The sequence below is a fragment of the Diabrotica undecimpunctata genome, chromosome 2 (assembly GCF_040954645.1).
Source record: "Diabrotica undecimpunctata isolate CICGRU chromosome 2, icDiaUnde3, whole genome shotgun sequence".
NCBI lineage: Eukaryota > Metazoa > Arthropoda > Insecta > Coleoptera > Chrysomelidae > Diabrotica > Diabrotica undecimpunctata.
Window position 1 is genome coordinate 45,429,139 of NC_092804.1, and position 19,301 is coordinate 45,448,439.

Below are 19,301 nucleotides of genomic sequence, written 5' to 3' on the forward strand. Positions count from 1 at the left end.
TTTTTATCTCTTATTTCTGCGGTGGATTTTCTTCTTTACGTAGTTATTTATATTCCTTCTCTGCTTGTCAGGTTCTGTGTCCCTGTTGCATTAGTAAATATGCTCTCTTTTTTCTTTCTGTTACAATCTGACATTCTTCGTCAAACCAGTTATTCGTTTTTGTTATTCTTTGTTTACCTTCCATGCCTAGTAATTCTTCAGCTGCTTCTTTCATGGTGTTTCTGTATTCTTCCCACTCTTCATTTATGTTATCATGTTTTAATCTGTTTTCTAGTTTGATGTTCATATTTCATGTTTAGAACCTATTTCCTTTTTTTATGTTTAAAATTCTGGGCCTTACCTTACTTTCGACCCGGTAGTGATCAGAACTCGCATTTGCTCCTCTTCTGGTGCGGACGTTTATTATATTCGATTGGTGTCTAGAGTCTACAATAACATATGATCTATCATATTTACTGTAAGTCCGTCTGGTGATTTCCAGGTGCCTTTGTATATATCTTTTCGAGCAAAGTATTACTGGATTGGTAAGGGATTGCTGGATATAGTATTAGGGTTAATTTTAAGTTCTTGAAACAAATTTGTAACATTAGAAATGTTAGATTTTAGATCACTTATAAGTTTGTTCATTGGATTTTTGTTAAGTGAACTAAATCAGTTGTTGGATAGAAAATATTCTACTTTGTTAACATAATCTGTATTGTACATGATTAGAAGACAATTTCCTTTGTCTACTTTTGCTATTATAAGTTTATCAGTTTTAATTTTATTAGAAATAGATTTAACAAGTTTAAATAGTGAGTGAAAAGTTGACATAACCTTATTGTTAGAAGAGTATTTTTGATAAGACTTGTTTAGTGAAAAAAGACATGAAATTTGTATGTTGGTTTTTACAGTGTTTCTGATATTCAAACTATCTATGATACTGTCAATTTCTACACATAGTAACTCAATGTTATTTAAATCAGGTTTAATTTTGATACAAAATTTGAGAACTTACTCAAAAAATCAAGTTCTGCTTTTGTAAAATTGTATTTAGATAAATTTTTGACCCTTTCATCAAATACATGATGGGAAGAAGATTGTTGACTTACCTGATTCCTGCTGTTATTATTATGAAAGGATGTTGTTGATTATTACCTGGTCGATCTGATTTTAGTTTATTTAATTTTTTGTTTAAATTTTTCATATTTAAGATGTTTACTCAATGCTAAATGATCTTGATGTTCTTAAAGAGCTTGTTGAAATGCTGAAAAATAAGAGGTTATCTCTGCAATCTTATAATAAAATGGCAGGAGTAACGTCTTCTAACTTCTAAATTAGAATTAAATTATGCATTTTATATTGCAGGACCAAATCCATGCATAAGGCGGACACAGACGATGTAAGGCATATCAAAAAACGTCAAGAAAAGAAACCGCACCTTTTGAAAAGACAGTTGTTCACTGACGACGATAATTTCGAAACTCAGTTTTGTGCACCCTCGTGGCTCAATTTTAAATTTGACAAAATTGCCATTATGGAATGCATGCCATAAACGGTTCATTTAATTATCATTATGTTGTTGCTAATAGATGATCCACCCAAGAAAAAATACGATTTTTGTTTCTAAATTTAAGAATTTTTTAATTTTTGACGGGTCTTTTTGAGCGGTTGATCATCTATTAAACTTGGACAAGGAAACAAATATTGTCTAAAGAAACTTTCCTTCCAAGAAATGTGTGTTAAATTTGCAACAATTAATTTTTTTCAGTGATATTTATTTTTCATATTGCACCAAACAAATTGCATGGTGTAGTTTTTATGTTTATTTTTTCAAAGTTTATTCAAATACAATAAATACGTAGAGAACATACTTGTCCAATAGGTATATGTATCTAGATTTTTCTGTTTTTATTAATTTTGTTGATGCAAATAATCTCTTTGGATCTTCAGTGTAATAGTGTTTATATAATTTTTTTTTGCTATGTACACTGCATCACCAGCTGTAACTTATAGTATATTGGGTCGGTGATCTAAATCAAAATTCATGCAATTAAAAGACAATGTTTTAAGCCAAGATGAAAATCTGTGATTTTTATATTTAATAAAACGAACAAATTGTCGCAATACAGTTATTGCATACAATAGTAGTAGTGGTAGATTTATTAATACTGCCACATATATCAAAATTCATGACAAAAATTAATGACAACGTTTTCTTCTCTTCTTTAAAGTTTTATTAAGAAGTACACAAACACCATCGTCTATTTAACTGTATTTTCACTGTTAATTTAACAATTTAAGTTCATTGTCTGGCAACGTTAACACTGGAAATCATCAGTCACAACTTTTTCTCCTCCGCTCCTTTGCTCGTTACCATTAGTTATTAACTTGCAATGCCAATTTTCGTCGATCTGTTGTGTCGATCAATATGAATTTTTTCTACTCCTCTCCATATCTTTTAAGAGTTCTAAAAGTTCTATGACTAATACTTAAAAACATTATAAATAATTCAACAATATTTACTTCAAAGAACTCCTCTTGGAAATAATTGTACTTCTTCAAACGCTGTTTCCACTGCTGAAAAAGCCCTGGGAGATTTTCTTGATATAACATATAAACTCGGTTCATAGCAATCTACGTCGCCTTCTCAGTCCTAGTCCTAGCCCTAGTCTCCATTGGTCTGTCTTATCTCTTATGCGGTCGTTTGTTGCTCTCTCTCTCTTTCTCTCTTCCTCTCTCTCTTCCTCTCTCCCCCTCACATCACATGGCATTTCCTCTGCTATGTTCTTAAGACCCTCACTAGGTAAGTAGAAATGAAATGTATGTCTGAGCCCAACTCTTATTGAAATTAACGGGATGTGATTCCCATCACATGGCATTTCCTCTGTTATGTTCTTAAGACCCTCTCTAGGTAAGTAGATAAGAAATGTGTGTCCGAGCCCAACTCTTATTGAAATTAACGTGGGAAATTTGACGTTGTGTCAACTGTGTCAGCGTCAAATCAACATGAAACTAGCGACAAGGCAGCTTCGATTCAGCGCAAAGTTAGCTATAATTGAACGTCGGTTCAGCGTGAAGTTAGTCTCATGTTGATTTTACGCTGACAACGTCAACTCCGCTGTGTTGACGTTGAGTTGTCGCTAACTTTGGATTGAGTCGACTTTGCAACCAATTTAATATTTTGGATATTGGCGATTTCCCATGTTAATTTCCAGTTGGGTTTTTAATTGCTTTAATTGTCTCAATATTTATATTGGTTTCTTCAAGTGCCTTTCACAGCTTTTGGTGCGGAACAGTGTGATGTGCCCTTACATAGAACAAATGAACTTTTTGACTAACCGATGTCTTCTTCTCAACAACTTGGATTACACAGAATGTATGTCGTGGACCTTCCTGCTCTTAATCTTGTCTTCGGCTTCCATATCTTTGTACTCCCTTCAACCCGATTTTTAATATATCTGTTGTGCTGGTGAGCGAGAAACCGTGATAGTTTGGGATTTTTGAAATTATACATAGTTTCCGCTCTCCAGGTACCTACTTCGGTTCTGTTACTACAGAAATCAAATAGTTGGGCGAGATGCTAGTATAACAATTCAAGTCCGTATTTGATTAGTTGCATCTTGGATCCTAGGTCACTGCCACAAATTGTTCAGTTACTTGAACGATTTTTCTTTATCATTTTTAATCGAGTCAAATGTGTGTCTATTCAAAGATCTCTTGAGTTAGAACAGCAAGAGAAAATCAGCAGAGGTTAGATCTGGTGAATAGCGAGACTTGTGCAGAAATCGGCATTGAACAACGTACAATGAAGTGGTGAAGTAAATATGCCGCACCCAGTCTCCACTACGTCACAGCGCCGGTCTCTTCCTTCGCACAGCTTCACGCAAATTTTTCAAGGTTTGAAGATAACAAAAACAATCGTTTCTTGGGAAATTTGAATTCTGTGCTGCTTTTGCTTCTCGGTCAACGTCTCGGTACAAACTTTGCAAGCACACGGTGCATTTGCAATTTTTTGTGTTAAAATTTCTTGATAATTTAATACTTCTTTCAAATAAAATTGTGCATTCTTCGGCCATTTCACCAAAGATTAGTCGACTATTTGACCGGGAGGCTTTTCACTCTTTGAACACGCCCTTCTTGTTCTTCTAGTGGTTATCTTCTTTGGATGGACATTTGAACCAAATGCTCAACAGTTCGATGGATGATATTCTGATCCATTACCTTAGATTGTTTAGCAATGATATTCTTCGTTGTCTCGATCATCTTCCTGTGTTTTATTTATCCTGCAACATTAATTATGGCAGACTATATTAATCATCAATCATAATTATTATAGTCATAATCAAAATACAGATTGCCATGATGGTCGCCAACATCCGAAACGGATAGGCACTACAAGGAGATATTAATCATGTCAAATCACGTGTCCAAAATAGACTTTCTAAATTTCACTCAAGATGTCTAGTTCTCTTCCAGTTCTCTCCAGGATTATTTCATTAGTGATGGGGTATGTCTAAGATATCATTAAGTATTCGGCGAAAGCACTATATTTCGAAGAATTTGGGGCTATTACATGAGTAAACTCTAGACTTCAGCGGCGTATTAGAAGAAAGAGAACACAATAACATCGAAGAGATCCTATACGTAATTGCCCATTGGGTCTCATTGTATAGAGTATTTTCTCATACGATTGAATGTACTTACAGCGTTCTCCCTTCGAATGAGCAACGCAGAATTCAGGGTGCCCTTCATTATTCGAAGTTATTGACAGTCTGTAAGGTTAGTTGTATGCTAAAAATACTCGACCTTCTCTAAACCTGGATGATCCATGATCGATTCAAAACGTCGTAATTTACTCGAAAGAAAAAAAAATGAACGGTTTAGGCTAAACAATACTACTAACCTGACTATGCTCTTCAATTCAAAAAGTTCTGGAACTTAATGATCACTTCTCGTATAACTAATAGTATTTTGTAGGTCATTTTGTTATCTAAGTAATTATGTTTTATCAGATTTTGACCTTATTTCAATAGTTTGTTAAATAGTGAGTACTCAAACAAGGAAAGCTAACTCTCTTATAACATATTTTGGCATGTGCCCGTATGACTTGTATGTGATTATCCATTATACGGCACTGTGTGATTGCAAGGGTCGGTAACTTCCAAAATGATTATTTTGATCAGTTTTTGTCTAGTTTTAGTAGCAACATTAATTGAAACAATATTGCAATATATTATTGTTTAAGCGTTGTTTAATTAACCATATATTTCACTGTTCAAAAAGTAGTACTGCCTATAACAATATTGTTGTATGAACATAGAAACAGTACTCGGTTTTGGAAGTTATGATTTAAATTGTGATATACTTACATACATATCTAATAATCAACAACTCTGTTCTCTGGGATCAACAATTGGCTCCTGAAGATCTACATGGTAGGACTGATTTACAAAAATCCTCAAACCTATTCAATAACAATATGAGCCATCCCATAGATTGAGAGCATAAATGAATTTTACAGAATTTTGATTTAATATGTTGTCCCAATACGAAACAGTTTCTTTAAAAACTGCAATTTAAATATTTCTTACTACTTAGAATTCACGGTGTTTTACAAATTTATGTATGTGTGAATTTGAAAAAAAAAGAAAAGTTTTTATTGAAAACTTTAAAATAATGCTTACTCTCTGAATATTCTAATTAACAATGAATTAGTATTATGAATTATTAATTCGTTACTGGAAATAATATCCTGCGGTAGCTGGAAATCGCGGAGTAAACAGTTTATTATCGGATATAAAGTTCCACCTGAATAAAAATAATAACAATGAAGAATTTTTTCGAAATTTAATATCAATCATCTGTAGGTCATCAATCATAAGTTGTTAATTTTTTAATCTAAAGTATACATCTTATTCCTGTTTTTTAATAACAGTTTTTTTTGCTTATTCAGAATTCAAACTGCGGTACATGGACAACCACCAATGTATACCACTTTTTATAGTAAAAACAATCTGTCCTTATCCACCACTTCCTAAATGTTTTATCGAAGGACGATATTATAGCAGATTTTTTCTTTCGAAATAAAAAAAATCACTTCCACCGATCCAGAGATTTTGAACTAATGGATACTCCGAAAAAAATACAGATTACACATCCTTCTTCTTTAATTGCCTAAAGACCTTGTCTCTAATGGAGGTTGGCGAAGATTTATTTAATGATTTTATTATTTCTATTTCCAGTTATTTTTTTGTTCAGAAATTTATCATCGTGTTTTTTCTGTAAGTCTTCTATAGATTTGTTCACATGTTTCTGTTAGCCACCTCTTCTTTTCCTCCACTATCTTTCTTTTTATTTGTTTGTGAATTTCTTTGTTTACTGTTATTTTTAGTTTTGTGTTATCTTGTTACATTCATTCTTTCTAATATTTCATCCGTTATTCATGTTTTTTTTGCCTGTTGATTTGTGTTTTTGAGAATTTCTTCAGTTTGTTTGATTATGATTTTTAATTCAGACCACAACTTGTCAGGATCGTTTGGTTCCTTTCTCCCTCTTTCTCTTTATCCTTCTTTTTCTCTCTCCATCTCCATTTTCCGTATTTCTATTCTCTATTTATTCTCGGCATTTTTTATGTGTCCTGTTATATTTTGCCTCGTTTCTTCTTTCTTCAGTAAGCTCATATCTGGTTTTGGTTCGTTCTTTTTGTTTTGATTCTTTTTAGTTTATTTTAAATTTGGCTACAAGCAAGGTGTGGTCGGTGGAAACATTGCATCATTATGTAGTCTATTTGATTTCTGATGCAATTTTCTTTATTGTCATGTGGCGATTTTCACGTGTATAATCTGCGAGCTGGTAGTTTTATTTATAACAATCGTATTCTGTTCTTGACAGAATTGGAATAGTCTGTCGCCTCATGCATTCCATGGTCTCCATTTCACCAATGATGTTTTTAACTTTTCCCACTCTTGCATTGAGATCTGCCATTAATATTGTTATTTCATGTTTTATCCTACTCTAGCTATTACATATCCTACTCTAGCTTTTTTAAAAAGCCTTTTACGTGGTGTAGTGAGTCCTGATGATAACACGAGTATGTTTACACGTTTCATCAATCTATTAAAAAACAAATAATTAATCAAATTATCTGAGAATAAGCGGGGAAAAATATCTACAGGAACTTTTATATTAAATTAATTTCAACAATATTGTTCTACATAACTAAATATTAATTAGATTTCTATATTTTGGCAGCATTATATAAATACTCATCCAGTCCGATTTAATCTAATAAATCCATACACATAGAAATATCGATATTAACTTGTTATTAACGATGTGTTGGTTGAGTAATTAAAATCTATGACATTTTGCTAATGTCTATTATACAGATCTAATGCTTATCGATATTGTGGAAGTGGGCATTTGAAGCTACATTCTGGTACCTAAAACTAAGAAACTGCCGCTATATTGCACAAGTTTGTTGAAAAATTATTTAGTGAGTAACTTATTGTGATTGATGTGAAGCCAAGCTTCATACTTATTAAGTGATTTGTAAATTAATTGAGATTGCCAATGCAGGTCTTATGCCTACCAACGACCTTGAAGTTGGTTGTATTTGGTACATGATCGGTAAACCCAAATTGTATCATTTTCTACAGTGGTGTTCAAAAAGTGTAACTTGTACAAGTTACGTTTCGTGCGTATGCGTCACTTTTTGCCATATTTAAAACTGAACCCACTATAATAGTCAAAATCTTGATAATTGTGATATTTTTATGATTTTGTATGACTGCAGATCTTGTTTAATATTCTTATTTATAACTGGAGCTTTATTTTCCATTAATAAACTGTAACAAACTATTCCTCTTACTCAACTATACAGTGATATATGCTTTGATTCAACCAATTTATAACATCGTCATGACTTTGGACGATCTCTGATAGCCAACTATAAATCTGTGATATACACTGTCAATTTTTTGTTAAATCGTGACAATTTTATCTACGAGCAGCTCTTAATATGAGAGCAATGATCATTCATATAATAGATTCACGTGAATAAATTACTTTAAACTGTGATATAAAATAACGCTGCAAGTAATTGCTAGTATATGAGATGATCCGATTAACAACAAAACTTTTATAAATACCAAATTCTACTGTATCTGTTGTGTATTGCAGTCGCCAAATCTGGGGAGCCTAGGAGCGTATCTTTGAAATAGGAAGTAAGGGTAAGGGAAATAGGGATATTCTTCTTTTTTGTTGGCAACTTTACTATATATATATATATATATATATATATATATATATATATATATATATATATATATATATATATATATATATATACTATATGTCCCAATGTACAATACCATCGTATATGTCCCATCTTGGGAAGTATAAAACTGTACCTCTGGACATAGTGGAGTAATGAAATATAAAATAGTCTGAATATGCATAAAATGTAAGTTTATTTTCAACCAAATAAGCCCTAAAAACTATTATACATTTTAATTTTCAAAATCTATTTTGTGTTACCGTAGGGCCAATACGAATTGGTGGTGATAATTTTCTTATTACATCCCAAGTAACAATTCGTAGTTAACCTAATCTGAATTATAGATAGAATGGTCCCTTTCTCATTTCAAGTCTAGAATCGTATTTTTTACATTAAAAATTTCCACTGCGCGATAATGTGAAGCTTTCTTCTCTAGAATTCAAACTAAAGCAGAATCGCAATTATTCAGAAATATACCTTCACTGGCGTTTTCTTTTTCTTGTTCATCATTTGCATAAATATCCAAATGTTACCATTAGAAGGCAATGATTCGTCATCATCTGAACTACTAGTAACTTTCTTCTTAATACTTTATGTCCTACTTTCAAAAATACTGCTTTCTTTACTTTTTTTTTCAATTCTTGGGTATTGGTCAATATGCAGTATCCATCACCCAAACTTTTGACCACCAATTCAGCGCTGACGGGACTTAGCTTTTAAAAGGGTCTTGTTTCGTCTGGAGGTACAAGAAAAGTTGGAGATCTTGACGGGTTTGCGAGACTGTTTTGACGACTCTTCGCATTGTATTGCAAAGCAACTCGTAAATTCGCCATTCGGTGAATATGTTTTCATTAAACGGACATGTACCCGACACTCTAAAGAGAAGTAGGATATTCTAAGTTCTAAAAGCTAGCTAATAAATGGGTCCGTCGTTTTACCTTATATATTTTATTTTGTTTACGTTATAGAACTTTTTAAGTGGATTGAATATCCACTATCATAATTGTTCAGTATTTACAAGACCTTGTTCTCCGGTGTGGACAGCGGAGTGGGTTTAGCAAGTATGCTTGCTAAAATACTATAAATTGCTGCACTTCTTTGTGTTCCTTTTGAAGGAGTTACATTCCAGGCCTTGATATGCATGTCTCGTCCAAAGTGTAAAATCTATCTGGAGAAAAATTTTCTCTTTACAGAACTTCTGTCAAGCGTTTAAAAAAATGTTGACACGTTATGCCTTTTAAACCTTGTTGCTTGTGGATTTCGTAATGATAGTGCTTTTGCGTCACACATAATACCAATTTTGCTAACGATTCGAAGAATCGTGGTCTGTTTTGTTATTTGCTGAAGGAAAATCAAAGACTATACTGCTAAAGTGTTACCTTGTTTGTCCTTAACTTTAAAAGAAGCGACTTAATTGTTAGCAGAATAATGTAAATCAGTATCTTTTTGTTGCACTTAGTTGTAGCTTTTTTAAGAGAAAAATTATTATTGAAAACTAACCTTGCAGCTCTGTCTATGTCAATACTCTCCATCTGATTTCTCTTTGCATTTAACTTACTTCTGGGCATCTGTAAAAAAATACTGTAGTAGGGTAAAGGATGTTACTTGTATATTCCCAAACAGCTTATAAGATGGCACTACATGAACGTCCAGAGGTACATGTAATTCTTTGGTACAGTATTGTCGGTATCTATTAACAACGCGTAACGTAAATTGTAAATATGGAAAGCGATTTTAACGAAATTATCGGTTTTTGCGACAATGATGAAATTTACGTTGAAGAAAAAAGATTAAATAGATAAAACATTGTAACAGATAAAAATATTTAAGAAACCGAAAAAAAAATCATCAAATATATTTCTTGATAAAAAAGGAATGTAAGTGTCTTACTAATGTTTTTTATGGATTTATGAAAATATCTTAAATGTAACATACAAATTATTATTTGACAAATTTAAATTTTTTATTAATTTTATTTTGCAGAGTCACGTAGATATAGATATAATTTTGAGATAATGTAAATGTAGATGTGGGACACTTGTTTCGAAGGGAATTAGTACAAAATCACTTGGGCAAGCTTTAAGTTAAATTGTATCGTATGTGTCAGAGGTCAAACGTTGGAATTTAAAAAAGATTTTCAAATTCACATATTTTTGTGCGTAGATGTCAAATGTTGTTCTTAAGTGTTCAGACAATAACGCATTTTAGAACCTTAAAAGTAAACATTATAGATTTACTTAATTTTCACTTTATATCTTCTATGGCAGATATTGTGAAATGAATATGAATGTATCTATTATGTGAAAGATTATTGCTGTTTGCACCAAATATTTTGTCTGAACTGTTATTATTAGATCAAGAGTTGATGCGTAAAGATCTTTTTCCCTAGTATTGATTTTCTTATTAATTCTAGTAGAACCTGTTTTTCCTTTTGACGCATGTATCTTGTGCTATAGTCCAGAGAGCTGTTACCAAATAAAAAATCCTTTTTTTATCCTGGCTTTAGCTTAGTTTTAGTAAAATTAAACTTACTTTATATTGAAATTGGTCTCCTTTTTGGATGAGATTAAGTAAACGTTTTTATTCTGCTTTTACTGGATACAAAATAGGTATTTAGTTCTGTTTTGGTCTGGTCAATATGCAAATAGGTTCTTTTTTATTGGGAGAAATAATTTGGCAATAGCAGTATACTTTAAAATTGTAGTTAGTTTAGAAAAATGAAAAAACTCGTTTCATTTCACACCTTAAAAGTAAATAATGCCACAACTAATCTACGGGGTGAGCATAGGTCAGCTGGAAAATTTGCAAAACAAATTATGTATTTACAATATAATAGTATGTAATTACAGTGTTCAAAATGTTCACCATTTATCTCAATACACTTCAAATAACGTTTTCCGATCGAATTAATGCGACCAAGCATCCCGAGATCTTCATTGATGATATCTAAGGGTACGTTCATAACGGAGACCATCGCATCGTATCCTCGCCTAGATCATAGAACTGACAGTGAATGCTTGCATTTAAAATAATGATTTATTTTACCTGACGATCGATAATATGGTACGATCCTATAGTCGGAGCGAGGGTGGGCGCCTCGTTGTGAGCGCCCACTAACTCGTTTGAGATCTTCGCGTAAAAATTCTGTTCTTAAGCATGCCCCAGATTAAGAAATCCGTAGGACTAATGTCTGGCTACCTTGGAGGCCACGGTTCGTTTCCACATCTACCGATCCATCCAAGAAAGTGCTGGTTTAGCATAATATAGCTTCATAGTCGCTATCCTGACAGTAAAACTCTTTTAATAAAAACACAAGTTATTATATACTTAATGCGAACGTTCTCTGCCATTTCACTCGAAACACAACGAATAAATGCACTAGCATACTGACTTCGCCCAGCCTGCCGTGTTGCTAGTTAATGCACGCTGACCGCGGGAGAGAGCGGTGGAATTCGATTGTCGTTATCGAGGAACTCAGCTGATTTATGCCCACCCCTGTATATTATACTATACTTATAGTAAAATAAACCGTTATCGTTACTCTAGGTCAAGGTATGTGTCAAATTAAAGTCCTCCAATATCTCATAATAGTATAGTAACCCCCCAATTTTTCTGGAGTTGCACGAATGCATGTACATTTGCATTAATTTCCTCATTACTTGTCAATTCCATAATAAGGAAATTCTTTTAGAAACAATATAATTCAATTTGCTTACAATATAAGAAGTTACACAAATGTCGCTTTTGAAGTTATCCAGATATCTTCTTTCAATTTTTTATAGAGTGATTTGAAACAATCAGTTTGCCTTTATACTGAAATTAACTGTTAAGTTACTTGTATATAAAAACCTAACCTATGAAAAGCAAGTTAATTGTTTCAAATGGTACCCTTAACAAAACAACATTTTAACCTGTTCATATTGCAAACAAGTTAGCTAGGATTGTTTCTAAAAGAATTCGTATATTATTTTGAAATGTATACGCAAATGATTTTTTTGGTTACTGTCTTAAGTGTTTTTTTTTTATCGTCTCGCTACCAAAATGGAGGATATTGAGCTACTAATTAAGGGCTTTCCTTTAACTCCTACCTTAACTTAGAGTGTCGACTGTTTTATAAGAAAATAAAAATGATTTTGGAAATTTTCAAAATTAACAAGAAGGCTAATCTTTATTGCTACGGTAGCCAAGTTGCAGAAGTCTAATAAATTTGAGTGATTCGATTAATTGGAAACTTTATTGTTAAATTTGACTAGATCTTTATAGTTTTTATATAGGTTTAGTTTAGGTGAATATAAAAAATGTTTTCTTCCTATTTCCTGGAAGTAAAAATAAACTCTAAAAATCTAACCGTCAGCTCTTGATCTATAAAATTTGTACAAAGTTGACAAACTTGAACTTAGTTTACTTATGACAGTATTTTATTATTTTTTGAATAGACTGCTTTATAGCTTGTTCCTTAATTTTACTTTGTTGTAATATTTTAATCGGTGATTTAGGTAGGTGACAAAGTCTGATTATCGTAAGTACTCCCTCACGTCAGTAGGTCTGAACTTTCACTGGTTATCGAAATATATTTTTGATTTATAGAGTATTGTCTAATTTCTGAAGTTACGGAATTAAATGGTTTTTAAATTAATAGTGTTTTATTTGAACCCATTCCGGATTCCAAAAATAATAAATTAAGAAATTGCAGATAACCTAACCAAAGCGGCACGCATAGCTGATTTGATTAAGGAGTTGTTTATTAGTTTGATTATGGCATTATGAGGTTTTTTACTGAAATTTTAATTTTAAAGCTGCAAGTGTGCTTGCACAAAAAAGTGACGAAAAGAACTGGTAGAGAAATTATTTCCAAAAAGATAGATAATTAATTTTAGACACCAGGTCCAGACAAAATTCTATCAGAATAATCTTCAAAATCATTATAGAAGAAAAAGTTGAATGGGTTAAAGAAATCATTAATGATCTACTAAGAAGACAAATATTTCCTGAAGAATGGACACAGGCCAACCTGTTACTCATTCTAAAACCTGGAAAAGAAATCGACTAACAAGAGGCTTTTAGACCAATATGTCTAGTAAATACATTAGACAAAACCCTGGAAATACTAATAAAAATACGAGTTCAGGAAAGGGAAATCTGCAATAGACGTAGTGGGAAGAGTAATGGAAATAGCAGCCATATGTAGAAGTAGGTGGTTGGTGGGCTTTCTAGATATCAAGAATGCCTTTAATTGTGCAAGCTGGAAAATAACAATAAATATATTAAGAAACTTAGTTTAGTATATATATTAAGAATCTCAAAGTTTAGTAAAGGAATACTTTACAACAAGAAAAATAAGCATAGCAAACGACAACCTAATGAAGACATCGGCAGGTGTGCCACAGGGCTCTGTTCTTGGACCTCTGTTGTGGAATATCTTATATATCATTCTAGAAGATCTGGGAGAAGGGATACAGGCCGTTGCATACGCAGGCGACTTGGTAGTTTACTTGTAGACCACAATGATAGTTGGCTAATCATGAACTCAGCAAATAGTGCATTAGAAAGAGTTTGATTAGAAAATAGATCTAAAATTAATCTCAAAAGACAGAGACAATCATACTTAAAGGTCCAACAGACAGGGATCGTATCTCCTTCATGCTGGAAGAAGAAAGAATATTTCCAGTAAAAAAGGTGAAATATGTGGGTATCATGCTTGATTGTAAGCGAATATTTGGTGAACATGTCAAATATGTCGCCAATAAGGCTGATCAAATATTATGCCTAACAAAGGAGGACCTAATGCAGCAGAAAAAACACGAATCCTCGTGGAAATTGTCCACTCGACAATTTTATATGCTTCATCAATATGGCATCAAGTACTAAACAAACTTCTTCTCGTAGCACTACAACCCGGGGTGGGTTTTGGCTGACTGCACAACTTGCTTCCATCTTGAACGGTCGTCCATTAAAGTTAGGTCAGTGGGTAGCCCCATTGTTCTTAGATCTGACCATATATTGTCTTTCCATCACATTCGCGGACGTCCTAAGGACCTTCTTCCTGTGGGGGCTTCCTCCCATAGCTTGGCAAGGCGGTTATTAGGGAGTCTATGGACATGGCCAGCCCATCTTAGACGTTGAAATTTAATCTCTTGGACTATATCGCTCTCTCTATACATCTGCTTGACCTCATCATTTGTTCTCATTCGGTATTGGTTGCTATTAATGTCGTGATAAGGCCCAAAGATTCTTCTGAGGATTTTCCTCTCAAAACATCCTAAGTTTTCTTTCAGTTTCTTTGGTCAGGGTCCACGTCTCACACCCATACATGAGCACCGGTCTAATCACCGTGTTATATATTCTAAGTTTTGATGTTCGTGTTAGGCTTTTAGATTTAATAGTATTGTGGAGGCTGTACATACCTCTGTTTGCTGCCTGAATTCTTCCATTAATCTCTTCCGCGAAATATCGTTATCTGCAGTGATTGTTGCTCCGAGATATTTAAAACTCTCCACTCTTTCAAAGTTATATGGGTCTATTGTAACATTTTGCCCTATTCTATCTCATCCCTTTTGTCTGTTGATGCACATGTATTTGGTTTTCTCTTCGTTTACCCTTAGACCAGTTTTCTTTGCCTCAGAACTTGCCTCTGTCTAAATCTAAATCTCCAATTTATTAAAAGTGTCCTTCACATTGGTGACTGTGTTTCTCACAATGTCAACATCATCTGCGTATGCTAGTAGTAATTTTGGTCCATTTACTGTCAGTAATTCTGTTTTAAGTTGTGCTGCTCTTACTACTTTCTCCAGGTTGATATTAAAGAGAAGAGGTGACAGCGCATCTCCTTGTTTCATGCCACTGCTTATTTCGAAAGATTCTGGGAGTTTCTTACCTATCCGTATTCTGGATCTACAGCTATTCACACATGACTTAACAAGCTGGATACGTTTTTTGGAACTGAAAGTTCTGCCATTGCATTCCACATCTGATCCTTTTAATGTTGTCGTACGCTTGCCGGAAATCTATGAAGAGATTATGGATAGTTCTATTGAATTTCCATCCTTTTTCAAGCAGCTGTGTTAAGAGTAAAGATCTGATCTATTGTCGATCTATGTTTTCTAAAGCCCTCTTGGTATTCCCCCATGAAATTTTCTACAAACGGTGTCAGCCTACTTAATAGGATGTTCGCTAAGATTTTATATGCCGTATTAAGTATGGAGATGCCTCTATAATTAGAGCTCTTGGTTTTGTTCCCTTTTATGAATGGGGATTATTACACTTTTGTGCCATTTTGTTGGTATTTTCTCTTCTTTCCATATGTGTTATTAGTTTGTATATTTGTCTATGTAGAGTTTCTCCTCCGTAGGTACTTAAGGAATTCAGCCAGTATATTGTCAGAGCCTGGAGCTTTTCCGTTCTTCAATTTTTTAAGAGTTTGTAGGTCCACCCCAAAATATATATTTTCTCCATGTTCTTCCTCTTGATGTATGTTTAGTAAAGTTTTGAAATATTCTTGCCATGTTTGGAGCAGTTCTTTTTCATTTATTAATTCATCATTTTTTCTGAGTACAGACACGCATCTAGGTCTGAAGCCTTTCTTTTCATTTGACACTGATTTGTAAAATGCTCGACTATTTGACTGTTGCCTATTCCTTTCCATTTCTTCATATTTCTGTTGTTCGTACTTCCTTTTTTTCTCCCTAATTAATTTTCTTGTTTCTCAGCGAAAAGTTGCATAGTTTTCCTTACTTTCTGCTGTTCCTTGTTGAAGCATAATGTTTCGCTTTCTCTGTCTAAAGTCTATCTACTAAACAAACAAAAGTATAAATTAATATTGGAAAAACACGAAGAAAAGCTTTGTTTAGGGTCGTCTGCGTTTACCTGATAGCCTAGACTGAACAGGTTATAGCACTTATTCACCTGCAGGCAAAAGAAAGATCAAGAACATGCGGCAAGAATAGCCAGGAAAAGAAAGTAAGGAAACAATAAGAATGTAGCAAGAAGAATGGGAAAATGAACGGAAGGCTACGTGGACAAGAGTGCTAATCCCGGATTTGGAGTTTAGTTTAGTTGGTAAGAGAGACCAAGTTCAAGACCTCCAAAAGGGAAAATGCGTTCGGATGTACTCCATTTACCCTGAATCTAACAAATGCCGGGTAACGCTTTACCTGTATGGTCTTTAGATTTCCACTCACAAAAAAATACATTCTACAAAAAAAATGCTTAGTTGAATGAGTAGAGTAAAATTAAGCTTGTAAATATTAGGAGAAGTCTAGGCGTGGCCAATTGATGCCAAAAATGAGCATTGGTTAGGGCATGGTCAGCATGTATCTCTTGTTCCTAAGCCATTTTTGAAATCAAATTGTTCCTGTTCTTTCTTCACGTTTGTTATAAATTTGCATATGTATTATTTTTAGGAACGCCTTTAATGCGTTAATGCATTAAGATAATTAAGCAGTGTTCTTTGCTATGTTTGGCATTGTTTCTTTGATATTGCAACACAGGTTGATTTTAACCAATCTATCGGTATTTGCCCCGTGTTGTATGTTGTTAAATAGTTTTTCGTAAGCGTTTAATGTCAAATAGCTTAAGGATTTCTCCATTTATAGCATCTGTTCCAACCGCCTTATAATTTTTTAAACTAGAGATTCCACATTATTCTACTTCCGACTTTATGGACTACAAGCCCATGGGACTTTTTAATGGGTCATTTGACCCAGCATGAATGACATATAAATCAATACTACAATATGTAATAACAACTTTAGAAATTATGCCCCCAATTCTTATCGGTATTCAAATTTACAGGTAGCGCCTTAGATTTCTAACTCCTCCCAGCCAAAATGTACGGCATTGCAAAAAAATTTATCTACATACCGATCCGAAACTTGGTGTATGAATGCTGTACTGTGTCAAATTACTGAAAATTGGGAAACAGTTTTCCGAAAATAAAAAAATTGCCCTGCCCTGGTAACAATATTTTTTACGGTATTAGGTCACAGGTCCCTTCCCCTTGAATGGTAAGTTTAGCGTACCTGTGACTCACCTGTACCGATAAGAATTGACTGCATAGCTTCTAAAGTTGTTATTCCATATTGTATTTATAGTATTGTTTTATATGTGATTCATGCTAGGTCAAATGACCTATTAAAAATCCCCGATGAGCTTGAAGGCTATTAATATTGGTCGACCAATTAGTTCCATGTTTCTATCTATGTACGTTATTGTTGATATTGGTCGTCCGGTTTATTCCATGTTTCTATGTACGTTTGCCATATTTCACATAGTTAATTTTGATCAAATGGGGGACAAAGGAGTAGGATGCGAAAATATGGAGTTGCTTCCAGTTTACCCCACTTAGCCTCTTCTACTCAAATCCGACTCTCACCTTCACGTTGGTGTCCCCTGTTAAACCGAGCAACTTAACTGGAGATCCGGTATTCAACCCGGGTGGAAGGTTGGGTCGGCAACTGACAAGAGCGGGTAAACTGGTCCTCCAGGTTGGGGGTTGGCAGTGGGTTAAAACCCCCTTCCTGTAAAAATTCTTGTGTTACGAAGACTTCAAAACAATTAGCCGGACGGATTTTTTGTCGACGACTTGGCAAACGAAATAAGGTTAATGATATTGGTTTATTTACTTGGAATGTGCGTACGCTGTATAGTGCAGGTAAATTAAGAAGTCTGTCCAATACACTTAATGAATATTCAGCAGACATTATAGCACTTCAAGAAATCAGGTGGACAGGTAGGGCTAGCCTAGAAAAAAAAGACTCTCTACTACAGCGGAGATAAAAATAATCATATTCATAGAAGTCATAGCTTTAAGTCCAAGGATATGTAGAATCCGAATTAAAGGCAGGTTCTTTAATTACAGCATTATCAATATCCATGCTATCACTGAAAATAAAGAAGACGAGGAGAAGGGCATATTTTACGAGAAACTGGAAAGCACTTACAATGTCAAAACAACGACATAAAAATTATTATTGGTGATTTTAACGCTAAAGTCGGCCAAGAGACTATTTACCGACCCACGATCGGCGAGCATAGTCTTCACGCTGACAGCAACCAAAATGGTTTACGCCTGATTGAATTCGCAGCATCATTGGGAATGCTAGTAGTAAGTACATGTTTTCCTCACAAAAATATCCATAAAGCCACATGCCAATCACCAGACGGTCAAACAAAAAACCAAATTGACCATGTACTAATTGATAATCGACATTTCTCGATTATACATATTAGATGTAAGAGCATGTAGAGGTGCTAATATAGACTCCGACCACTACCTTGTAAGAACAAAACTCAGGGCACGTATATCAAACGCTAAGAAGGGCCAGAACACAAAATCTACTAAATATAATACTGATGTGCTAAAATCTGAAGACACTAGGGATAACTACAGGAAAATTTTAAATGAAGAGCTGACAAGAATTGACGAAAATATGAGTATAGAAGAACACTGGACCAAATGCAAGGTATCTATCCATACAGCGGCTAAAGGCTTTTTAAAACCTAACCAGGCTAAAATAAACGAAGATTGGTTTGACGAAGAATGTAGATCCATTAACCAACAGAAAAATGAAGCATATAAGAGACTTCAGCAGCACAGAACGAGATCAAATCTGAAAGTTTAGAAAGAAAAAGAAAGAGCCATACGAAAACGCTCTAAACAAGATTGTTAACCGCCACAATAGAAAAGACTCGCGAAAATTCTACCAGAAGATAAACAACTGCAGAAAGGAATTCAAACCCAGAATAACAGCATGTAAAGACAGAGATGGTTCCATAATTAGTGACAAAGAACAGATACTAAACAGGTGGGCGAATAATTTTGAAGAACTGCTTAGCGATAGTCGTGAAGAAGACCAAATAGAAATTACTTTGCCTGAAATGGATGAAAACGCTCAAGAGCCGCCCCCCACCGAAGAAGAAATTAGAGAAGCCATTTCAAAACTGAAAAATAACAAAGCTCCCGGTTTGGACAATCTTCCTGCCGAACTGTTTAAGCATGGTGGTGACACCCTTTTTAAACACATGCATAAATTAGTAACCAAAA

The 19,301-nt window shown here is 33.9% G+C and overlaps 1 protein-coding gene across 1 annotated transcript in view; it reads left to right on the top strand.

The window, feature by feature from the left end:
* LOC140434491 (m7GpppN-mRNA hydrolase-like) overlaps positions 1-12,896 on the top strand; it is a 29,143-nt gene extending 16,247 nt beyond the window's left edge. Inside the window, exon 5 of the mRNA XM_072522795.1 lies at positions 1,348-12,896. Within this exon, the coding sequence (XP_072378896.1) occupies positions 1,348-1,534 (187 nt within the window). The 3' untranslated portion in view covers positions 1,535-12,896. The remainder of the gene's footprint in view (positions 1-1,347) is intronic.
* Positions 12,897-19,301: the final 6,405 nt, after the last annotated feature.